At 36.8% G+C, this 11,706-nt stretch overlaps 2 protein-coding genes across 4 annotated transcripts in view; one reads left to right on the top strand and one right to left on the bottom strand.

Moving 5' to 3' along the window:
• cabp7b (calcium binding protein 7b) overlaps nt 1-4,060 on the top strand; it is a 15,640-nt gene extending 11,580 nt beyond the window's left edge. The window contains exons 2-5 of the mRNA XM_023419592.2: nt 2,778-2,921; nt 3,071-3,183; nt 3,686-3,833; nt 3,933-4,060. Coding sequence (XP_023275360.1) covers nt 2,778-2,921; nt 3,071-3,183; nt 3,686-3,833; nt 3,933-4,060 — 533 coding nt within the window. The remainder of the gene's footprint in view (nt 1-2,777; nt 2,922-3,070; nt 3,184-3,685; nt 3,834-3,932) is intronic.
• Nucleotides 4,061-7,396: 3,336 nt separating this feature from the next.
• Nucleotides 7,397-11,706, bottom strand: zmat5 (zinc finger, matrin-type 5). 3 transcript variants are annotated; one of them, XM_023419594.2, is made up of 7 exons: nt 11,525-11,706; nt 10,398-10,571; nt 10,055-10,117; nt 9,885-9,965; nt 9,557-9,665; nt 9,338-9,447; nt 7,397-8,366 (listed from the first exon to the last, which is right to left on the bottom strand). In XM_023419594.2, exons 2-7 carry the CDS (start codon nt 10,522-10,524, stop codon nt 8,350-8,352), a joined length of 507 nt encoding a protein of 168 aa, XP_023275362.1. In that variant the 5' UTR covers nt 10,525-10,571; nt 11,525-11,706; the 3' UTR covers nt 7,397-8,349. The 3 variants fall into 3 exon arrangements, with proteins under 3 accessions (XP_023275362.1, XP_087033615.1, XP_023275361.1); XM_087177489.1 differs by having other exon boundaries at nt 7,397-7,716; XM_023419593.2 differs by having other exon boundaries at nt 7,397-9,447; nt 11,525-11,704.

The following is an 11,706-nucleotide window of genomic DNA, read 5'->3' as shown; positions in this document are numbered from 1 at the left end:
GCGCCATCCAATCTCAGCAGAAAAACATTTTATAAAATAACAGGCCTAGTAACATCATACAAGTACGCTATCATTTGATAATTTATAAACTGTCCTTCCTTTGTGTTGAATATAAACCTGAAACACTATAGAATAAATCTAAATGTAAAAAGGAAGCCACACTTTATCTATTCATCTATTTGTAAATTTTAAATGTAAGGAATCCATTCTAATTTTTATAAAACTGTAGGTATTGATATTATAGAGTGTACATACTGTATTTATTTTTTTTAACTATGTGGGAGATATAACCCATTTAAGACCAGATAGTACCCAAAGTGTAGGGAATCAAAAGTAATTGGAGATGTATGTATTCAGTTGAACAAAATCATCATTTATCATTTTTCAGAAAATCCTTTGCAGTCAATGACTGCCTGAAGTTTCCACCCACAGATATGGCCAGATGCTTCGTGTCTTCCCTAGTGATGCCGCAGCCACCTTCAACTGCTGCTTATTGTGGGGTTTCTCTGCCTTTAATCAGGTTTTAACCAAGTGGATTACAGCTCAGTTGGACTGAGACCATGTGACTGACTCTGCCAGTTGAGAATATCCCACCTCTTCCCCCTGAAAAGCTCTTTGGTTGCTTTGGCTGTACGTTTAGGGTCACTGTTCTGCTGAATGATAACATTTTGTCAAATGAGTTCTGGTTCATTTGACTGAATCTGAGCACATAATACTCCTGTATACCTCTGTGTTCATCCTGTTGCTTCCATCAAGCAGTGAAATAAATGTACTGCCATACACGCCCGATTCATAACCAACACCATTTTTGACAGATGAGGTGGTGGCTTTAGGTCATGAGCTGCTCCTTTTTTTCTTCCACACATTCCTCTTTCCATCATTTTGATGTAGATTGATTTTTGCTTTACCGTTCCATAGAACTTTTTTCCCTCAACTTCTTTTTGCACGGATTTGCAACTGCAACCTGGTTTTTATGTTTTTGAGGCTTACCAGGGGATTGTATCTTGTGGTGAACCATCTGAGGTTATGGTCATGACGTGTTCTCTTGATCATTGACAAGGAAACATGTTTGCCTACATCTTGGAGAGATGATTTGCATTAACAAATAGTGAAATGACACACAGCTGCCAAATAAACCTTTAGTAGTCAACTGTCATATCATATCATGTGTTAAAAGGGCAATATCTCCCACACAGGTCTTTAAATATTAATGTAAACTTATTCAAATTAAAGCTGAGACTTGACACTGTAATATTGTATCCGTTTTATTTCAAATTGAATGTGCTGAAGCACAGAGCCTGAAAAACAAAAACTGTGTAACTGTCCAAACATTTCTGGACCTCTGGACAATCTGGACTGAGTATAATACATTCTCTCTCCATGGTACTGAAGCATTCAACTCTGACTCTCTCCATTGTGCTGAAAAATTAAACTCCAGTCTCTCTATCTCTCTCTATGGTGCTGAAACATTCAACTACAGTTACTCGTGTCTCTTAGTATGGTGCTAAAGAATTCAACCCATTGCCTGGAATCATTCCCTATTTATTATGCAGTGCCATTTTTTTTGAGTGTCCAAATCTTGAGTGTAAAAATTATGCATTGTACAATGCCCTCAAAGTCAGCAGATTGAAAATGTAGCGTTCATGGCATCTAGATAAAAATTCAATGTATCACATTTAAGCAGATCCAGAAATCATACTTGTGGGACACTACACCTGTTAATGATTGTTCAAAGTGAGGATGATGATTTTAAGTCTCACTTTGGAGTACATTACAGCATAAACTACTGACTGATTATTATATTTGGAGTCGAGAATGAGTGAACAAGAGAGTGATTTCAGACACAGCCTGTCATTCAACGACAGTCTCTGTCTCTATCTATGGTGCTGAAACACTCAACTACAGTCTCTTTGTCTCTATCCATGGTGCTGAAACATTCAACTACAGTGTCTTTGTCTCTATCCATGGTGCTGAAGCACTGCATCAGAACTACAACTCCTATGGGCAACCATAAGTGGAGGCCACTTAATGAATGACAACATCATGAAACAAAGTTGTAATTATATAAAATAAGACTATATAGGAGTGAAGTCATAATTGCTGACTTACATAAACTCTTAAAATGTCCTTAGAGCTGTATGTGTTCTAAAACATCTATTAAATGTTTGTATACTGCTTACAAATGCTAAATAGGGGGACCTAAAGTAAAGTGTTACCATTTCAGACTTCCTTACCATGTATTGTATCAAGATTTGGCTACGCAGATAATACTGGGATCAAATCATTATTGGTTTGGGTCTTTAAAAAGGAATTAATGACAACTAGAAAATGCAAAATATCACCAGACTTAAACATCAATGACTTTTTCAGACTTTTTAATGGGAATCTGTGTGCTTCTACAATATTTGCAACAAGAAAAATAATTTTAAGCTGCTCTTATTCCATCAATTTTCATTCTTCAAACACAGAATATATTAAAACATTCAGCAGTATTTCCCTTTTCTCAAAAAATAAACATCTACAAAAAAGGGATTATACTTTTGGAGCTATGAGCCAGAGTAACTGTCTGAAATACTAAACACATTTATAAGCCTCAAACTACTTTTGACTTATACTATAAACAGTGCATGTACATATTTTTCAAATCAACAGGTTCAGCTGTGCCAGCTGTTGCTCAGTGTGAAAGTGATAAATCTGTATCTAACACGTGTGATGCTCTATATTTCTATCCTTCCTTTCTACTCTTAACTCAGTAATTTCTCTCCTCCTTCCAACAGAGATCCGTGAGGCTTTCAAAGTATTTGACCGAGATGGGAATGGCTTTATCTCAAAGCAGGAGCTGGGGATGGCCATGCGCTCTCTGGGCTACATGCCCAATGAGGTGGAGCTGGAGGTCATCATCCAAAGACTTGACATGGATGGTACGTGTGTTTCTCTCTCTCTCTCTCTCTCTCTCTCTCTCTCTCTCTCTCACTCTGGGTCAGAAAGTTTACGAGTGCACAGGCTGCTGCATATAATCCAGCACACGAGCTATGCAGTGACATGATTGTATGTTTGTCTGTTTCATCAGGGGATGGTCAGGTCGGCTTTGAAGAATTTGTCACATTGCTTGGTCCTAAACTGTCTGCCGCAGGAATGCCTGATAAGTTCAATGGAGCAGACTTTGATTCAGTGTTTTGGAAGGTATATGTTGTCGTCTGTATCATCAATCAAAGCTAATCATGTCTACGCCTTCTCCTTTATCAGTGTTTAATCAAGTCTCTTTCTTCTTTTGAGTAAGTGTCCCTGAGGGCTTTTCTGTTGTTTTTGATATACAGCCATCTGTTTCAATTAATACTGCAAAGTCAAAATTACTGAACTAAAGCATTTTTATCACCTTATGCATTTTATTTTAAGTTGCTTCTCTGACTTTTGATAGACTACACCATGTTAATGATTACGTCACACGCAGTAACTCCCTGCCTTGCATTTAGTTGCGTTATCAAATAATTTATTTCACTGTCTGATTTTAATGAAAATGCATGCTGAATGCTCTCACTCTCTAACTAGCATTCATTGCCAGGAGGGACCTAGTATAACCAATATTTACTGCTGACCTGCAGCTTATGTGCGTCATTGAGGGGCATTGAGACTGAAGTTTTTCCTCTGCTAATTAGACCTTACTTGTTGTTTTCTGCCTTCCCAGTGCGATATGCAGAAACTGACTGTGGATGAGCTTAAGAGACTGCTTTATGATACCTTCCGTGACCACCTCACTATGAAAGACATTGAGAACATCATCATGACTGAGGAGAGCCACCTGAACAGTCCAGAGTCCCATGTGGACATTGACAGTATGTCTCATTAACAGATTTTATCTCACACATTGTCATTCACACATATTTAAATAAAACATTCAGATGAGCTAATATGTTCTCCTTTTTTTTCCACAGCAAGCCCAACACAACAGGAAAAACACACATGTGTGCGAAAAAGCCTGATTTGTGCCTTCGCCATTGCATTCATCATCAGTGTTATGCTCATTGCAGCAAATCAAATGCTCCGCAGAGGAATGAAGTAAATACATGTTTCCATCTGATCGCAGCAAGATTTAAGGATGGACACTGAAAAAGCAAACGTTAACCCAAATACTTTACTCCTGTTTGGTTTTGTTCAATGTTTTCAACAACCACAACGATGCGATCACGGCTTCTCTCTCTAATGGATTAATTGATGTCATGCAGTGGTTCTGTATAACCACTAACCACAGCATACAATGGTAAAACCGAAATAATGAAAGAAAGACATTTCAAGGGCTGATTAGTACCCTAAAACAGTAGTTTCAGAAATTTCTGATGTTTTCTAATAAATTAGATAGAAACGCAGACTGCAGAAGACTTCAGTAATTCAGTGTGCAGTATGTGCTGTAGTGATAGCTGCGCTGTGTCTAATATCAAAACAATCAATGATGTTGATGAGAGCTCCATTTGGAATGCACCCAATAATGAAAGCATCGATGATAGAAATAAAGCAATACAAAGGCGCCAATGGGCTACATAATCCATAGTCGCTACGTAGTTTCACTTGCTAAAAGCATAAGGACAAATGACTGTGCACTGCATACTGTGTCTCTCTTAAGTGTCTGTTTATTTTAGTGTGCCAGGATTTCCAGTCCAGAAGTACAACTCACATCCGGTTCAACACATTTTGCCAAAGCGGCACCATCTGTGGTCTAAATCTTTCCAAAGGAGTAATTCAAAACTGAAGATTGGACCACTCATAAACACTTAATGAACTCCTGAGTTACAAAAACTCCCTGAGGTGGTACTAATCTGTTAATGGAATATGAAAGTATATTGACAACTTTTTAGCCATGCTAGTGGAATAGCATAACCATGAGGGTAGGTGAAATATCACAACAACTATTGGATGTAATGTAGTGACATTTGGTACATACATTCATACTCCCATCAGGATGAAGTGGAATAACTTTGTTGATCCTTCACCAACACTATGTCATATTTTTTCATTTGTCCAATACTAATTGCCCAAGTCTAAAGTGGCGAATATGGTAAACACTGTACCTGCTAAACATTAGTATGTCAGCATTGACAGTGTAAACATGTTGCCATGCTATTAGCATGCTAGCAAAGCACTGCTATGCTAGAGCACAGAATCACAGAGCCACTGGCATGTGTGTAGAGTCATAGACATAATATTGTAGAGTTATATAGAGTTTTAGGAGAAACACACAGCAGGTGTCATGAAATCATGCAAATCTGTCAGGTGCACTCATAGGTTAGTTGAGAAAGATGCTACAAACATAAATAATTTCATTTTCTACAAAGCATAAAGTTATTATCCAACAATTTCCAGCTCAACATGTGTTTAAAAGCAAGACATGAAAAGAAGAAAAGTCCATTGCCCACATTTTCCACTATGACTAGGAGAAGTACAAAGAACCCAACAATTGGAATAAACCGGTGAACAAGCACAGGAACTACTCTGGAAAGCACTTCTAATAAGAGAATGGTTGGAGAGGTGGAGACAGGCTGTGACCCTCAGCCACATGCCGTGTACTCCAGTCAGCTGTTCTGCAGAAAACTCCCATAGTTCATTTCTAAAGATGTCAGATCAGTTGGTGAGCCATCTTGGCTGAGCAGCTGGGCATTTCTTTGTAAATCAAACAGCTCTTTTCCCAACTGTAGGTTTAAGATTTAAACTGATGTGAGCAATGAACTCCAAAATTGAATGCATGACACTTGAGGGAATCATAAAGTCCCTCTGAGAAATGTCAGACACAAGCGCGTGCATGGATGTCCCAGATGTCGAAACATGTTTCTATCAGCCTGTGATACATGTAAAACTTTGCTGCATATTTCAAATCTGTGTCTCTATAACAGGCACCAAAAAGAGTCATAGTGAAAGATAGTTGAGTAGCTGTATGACCTGAGCCACCAGCTGTGAATAAATTCAACCATAACATGTAAAGAGTTTCAAAAAAACTTGGTATTAACTGTAATTTTTCTGGCAAATGAGTATGGAGGGTATTCAAATCACATGGCACACCTGCATGTACATTAAATTAGAAATAAATGCGTGTTCTATGTGTGTGAGATCAAATTTAAAATTCTGATGTATGTATTCAAATGATTATGCAATTTGTACAGTGATCATTGCAAAAAAAAATTGAGAGAAAGAAATCTCAGTATTTGACATTTTCTCTACATGTCAAATTTTATGGATGTGCAAATAATCAAAATACTAAATACTTTGCAGTACGCTGTGAACAATAATTTAACATATCATAAAAATGTTGTTTTCTGGCTTTTACATGGACCACCAAAACAACATATTGTTTAAAGTATAACATGGTTATATTTTCTTACTTGGAAAGTGAAACATTAAATCTATGTGATTTTATTATGAATGTAAGCGTAATGTTTTGTAAAAAAACAAACAAAAATATACAAAAAAATAAAAATATCAGGTTTCTGATGTATAATTTCCAGTTTGACTGGACATTCAGATACAAGTTATTGTGTGTGTTAGGGTCATGCTCTTACATTACATTCTTTTTTCTGATTTGTTAAGATTCATTTTTCTGAATGTTTCTCAAATATTTGTCAAATATGACAAGTTATACAAAATGCTATATATTTTTTCTCGCTCTTTTTATCTTAAAGTTTATCAAAGCTAGGTGGCAAGAGGAAATGTATGACAGTTCTGGCAATAAAACTGATATTTGAACTCATATATAGTAGCTGTTTATGTATGGACCACTTATATGACATCACATTACCTCTCCATATCACATAGGGTATGGGTTTTGTGCGAATGTAAAATATAGCTATTGTGTCAAATCTTGTCTTAAGACATATAAGCAAATATTGTGTCCTCTTCTGTATGTTACAGTGTTTTAATGAGCAGATTTATGTACACTTGGTTGATGGATCGTCTTAATTGTTATTATAAATCTATTTTGAGTTCTTGATGTCTTCTTTTCTGTGCCTTTGTCATTTGGAGTATTACAACCTGCACTCTCATGTCCTGTCTTAAAGTAACTTTAGAAAGACTTTTAGGAAGATGAGAAATCTATTTGATAAAATCATCACTTTTGACAGAAATTAATCTGATGCTAAATGTATTTTTGCAGTAAAATGACTTATCAATCTAAAAACCAGTAAGTATTTCCAGATTATGTTTCTCTCTCCTCTGTTCTTGATAAAGGTTACTCTAACTTCCAATTAATACTTGTACCATCCTACTGTGACATTACCAGTAGTTTTGATGTCTAGAGAATATCCTTTACTGTTTTATTTCTGTAACTCTTACTGCACATGTAGAGGTTACTGCATCAGTTATTCACTAATGTGAGTGGTGTCTAGATGCATGTAGTTTAATAAAAACAAAAGCATTAAAACTGAGCCAGCTCCTTGGTTTTCTTTTTACAAATGAGACACTGCTTACAAATTAATGCAGGATACGACGAAACAAAACATACAGTTGATACTAATATCAAGTACAAGGTGGCCAACATGAAAAAAAAGAAGAGTATATCTGGGTTAAGATGCTTGTCAGGCTACACAAGGAAAGAAGAGTGAAATTCTGAATTCATTGCTCATTTACACACTTGAAAACAGAAGGGAGACGGTCTGGATCTGGTGGTGTGACGGCCCTGTCGCAGCACTGTCAGGCATGTTAATGACCCATTAGTAACAGGGCACAGCAGACAGCCTGCAGCAGGAGGGAGAAATTTCCTTGGAGTTATATAGTGGTGCACCTCATGCAGTAAAATGTCCACTATGGAATAAGAAGTTTTGGGTGGAGTAAGGACACACATATAGATCCAGGTTGTGAATATGTGATATTAAAGAAGGTTTGAAAAGAAGATTTGAGAGACCAAATCACTCACAAGAGGGATATAGTAAGCTTTAAACAAGCTTCAGAGTGCATGAACCGATTCCAAGTTGCCTTGATAAACATGTGGACTATTGATTTTCTACAAGTAGGCTGAGATGTATTGGATACAAATGACTGCTACAGAGGGCAATGAGCATTTGTGTCTCACAGCAAAGGGTAATTACAGGGCCACGCGAAGAGAGTCCACAAGCTCACTACTTAAGTACGACTGAGAGTGAGTTTGGAGTACTACCTTTTCACAGCCTGACCTTTACCTTAAGGTACCTACTTATGTAGTTTTCTTAAAAACAAACAAAACCACCAAAACATATAATATGGATCCTGGAGGTCTACCAAATGTGTTTCCACATTTAAAATTTCAAAAGCAAATTTTTAAATATTCTAAATTATTCAGTTTACAGCTACATTTGCTTGGTATTGGTCTACTTTTGTGGCCATCTTTGTTGGTCAATAAGCAGATTTGCCTGAAATGATACAAACAAAACAGGGACCCCATTAAAGTCAGAGTCATCTTTTACACAGGAGATCTGGCCAAGACAGCACATTTAAGACACAGTATTCCCAAAATTATTCTTAACAGGCATAAACACAAACAGCTATTTAATGAGGATTCTGGTGTAAACACTGCAATGTGTATCCAACAAATGTGGAAACAGTTCAAAGTATATAGATCTCAGCATGACCCCAATTAAGAGGAATAATCTGGCGTTTTTAAAAGTCCAGTGACAATTATAGATACATTAGTCATACATTCAAGGGAGTTGAGTTGATAAAAAAATGTATTGAGAAAATGTACTATTTAGGAAGTAAAATGGTGTTTTCCAGTAGCTGGGTTAGAAATAAAATGAAGTCACGAGATCAGTGATTCCCCCAGTGACACAGCACAGGATCAAAATAAAACAAAAAAACTATTTCCATCTACACAGCAATCCTGCATTCCTCTCGGGACTACGTGACATTAAATATAACTCCTAAGAGGAGTCTCATTGTAAAGAACTGCTGCTACTGCTCATGGGCGCAGCAAACAACAACACACTGTCACACTGTCAAAATGTCAATTATGAGGATTACTGTCTGCATAGAAACTGCTTTTCTAAGATTTTGTTTAAAACATTTTTTTATGTAAATACAAAGTTTAACTCATTCTAAATTGGAAAATTAAACTTGACATCTTAAATAAAATGTAAAAAATTAACCAGTTCTAATAAAAATGCTGTACATATTGCTGTTACTATGCACAATTTTCAAAATGAGAAATGGCAACAAACGTGTCAACATAAATTCATAAATATGTACATAACACCATCTCTGAATATCAGCTATATAAACACCATTCCTCCTTCTGTTAATGTCACATATCCATTTAACAGCGATTTGAACCCCAAAGTGAATATCTCTCAACCCCATTCAGTGTTCACTTTGACTTTCCACCCACCTGGGGGAGGAGGTCGAAGTGAGGGTGGAAGGTCAGGAATGGAAAGAAGATGTTGAGGTACGTCACTTTCTGTTTGGCCCTCTTCACTGTCTTCCTTATTTTTGACATCTCTGCAAAAGATAAATAATTGAACAGTTGAATTGTAAATCAGCAGGAGTAACCATTAGCCTTGCAAACCATGTATGACTAAGTGTTGAAAAAAAAAATGAATGTGCATACCCTTTGCAACCAAGGGCACTTCTCTTCTTCTCCCTTCTAGAGAGCCATTCTTCTACACTTCGCCCAGGCATCTTTCTGTCCCAAGAGCCCTCTCTGTGCTGTCTTTCATCTGACAAACAAGAAAAATGTCACTCCTCTCAACATGGAGTTATTAACACAATCATTTAGATCAAATGTACCTGACAACATGTACTCTTTGCATTTGTCTACTCCCAATTCCTTGCAAGAATGATTTAGATAAGAACAATAATTATAGAAGCAGATATATGCTCATTTTAAAACTTCTGAATCACATGGTAGACAGCACCACCCTTTGGTTACAGCTTACCTTCCACCTGCCTTTTTAGGTTAATCAGCTCGTCTTCGGACATGTGAGAAAACCTGCAGTTGGGACCAAAATCGCAAATTCCTAAAAAACAAAAGCCCAAGAAATAAAGAGGAATACAAACAGCATTTCCTATTATATCCTATAATTGTTTAGTTCAACTGTTCTTTTACCCTTTTGGAGAAACTTCCTACAGGGTTTCTTTGTTTGCTCATCATACAGAATGGCAGCAGAGTCTGCAAAAAGAAAAACAACAGTGGTCTCCATGGTTGTTTATATAATCTTCCACTGTAAACAAGTGGGCAGCCAACACAGCATAATGAAACGTAAGCATACTTAATTCTCCAACCATAATCACATAAATTAACATCAATTAACATCTTAAATAGTGATCCTATACATTAAAATTGTATTTTTATGTACAGGATCACTATCTATTTTGATAAGCACACATTCAGACTAGAACATCATATGTCATCTTATCTCAGGGGTAACAGAAACAAATGCAAGTCTCACCTCTAAAATGGTCAAACCAGGCCTTTTTCGCTCTGTGATGCTGAACACCATTCAGATGTTTTTTCCTGTTATGCATGTTGTCCTGAAAGGACCGGTCACAGTAGTCACAGTAGTATCTCTTCCCCATGGTACAGGTTATGCGTCCAAATCAGCACAATGTCACCTTTTAAACCACTGAAAGACCGTAAACAGAAATAAAACAATTTTAGATAACTGCTTTGTCAACACATGGTGAGTGAATAGCCTTGTTAATGCAAATAGCTCTTGTGAGAAACCACAGTATCCAGTAGTACTAAGTAAATGTTGCTCTCTGATGAATTAAAAATGTATTATCAAAAAAATATGCCAAACTCTTTCCAAATAAAATTCAACCTCCTGGGTTAAGAGAAAACAGACTCTGTGTGTAAGAAAATAGAGCTGCAAGGAACAATTTTTCATTAATCATTAATAAAATGTCAAAAACGCTCATCACAATTTCCTAGAGCCCAATGTTTTATACAACAAACAACACAAAATCTAGAGATTTTTCATTTATAAATACATAAAACAGAGCATCGACAATGCATTGTCTGTCAATTGATTAATTAATTGACTAATTCATTCATAACTTAATATGCAGCACAACATAATAGACCTAATTAAGGCCTAATCCTAGTCCTAGGAATGATGTTTTGACATTTGAGACGTTTACATTCATGTCAGGGTCTCATTTGTTCATTCATTTTGCATTAATGTGTATTAATGTAAAAAGATATTTGCCCTAAAAACAGGGATTCTTGTATGGGAAGCACAAATTGGAACTACCCCAATCTCTACGATACTGGTTAGACATCCGTTTGTTGCCATCTGCTGGCTTGGTGATGGAGGTGCTTCGATCAAAACAACTTGGTATGGCTTTCTGTTCCACTCTGAGGAAACTACAAGCCTCAAGTTTGAAGGTTCAGAGGTGGTTAGAAACATACTGAACATGTAAACAGGTTGCATGACGCTAGTACAAATTCTTCCCAACGTAGCAAACGTTATCATGCCTAAATATCGGTCCGTAGCGTCGGTAAATCGGCATAGTTAGCTCACATGCTTACAGTCACTCAAATGAACGTTAAAATTAAACTGCAAAGAGCACAGACCATTGGTGGAACAGTGATGTCCTCCTCTGGGATTTTTTGCTGTAAGTGGCCACTCAAAGTAAATTAAATAAGGCGAAAAAGACAATGAAATCTCTCAAGTCGTTCACATACAGTGTCTTTACAGGATCTTTATCACACTCTCTATGGTCTTCACTTCTCACAGACCTCTTCTTGAAGCGGAA

This window comes from Seriola lalandi, unplaced genomic scaffold, assembly GCF_002814215.2.
Source record: "Seriola lalandi dorsalis isolate HSWRI2012SDOR001 ecotype SW California unplaced genomic scaffold, Sedor1 jcf7180002054606, whole genome shotgun sequence".
Classification (NCBI taxonomy): Eukaryota; Metazoa; Chordata; class Actinopteri; order Carangiformes; family Carangidae; genus Seriola; species Seriola lalandi.
Note: the sequence above shows the minus strand (reverse complement) of the source record. Positions and strands in the feature narration are given on the sequence as shown.

Bases quoted from the DNA above. Each gene is read 5' to 3' on its own strand.
- zmat5 (XM_087177489.1), bottom strand. From the start codon at position 10,524: ATGGGGAAGAGATACTACTGTGACTACTGTGACCGGTCCTTTCAGGAC. The intron at 10,118-10,397 runs GTGAGACTTGCA...TTCTTTTTGCAG, and splicing joins CTGGTTTGACCATTTTAGAG to ACTCTGCTGCCATTCTGTAT. The intron at 9,966-10,054 runs GTAAAAGAACAG...TTTGTTTTTTAG, and splicing joins TAGGAAGTTTCTCCAAAAGG to GAATTTGCGATTTTGGTCCC.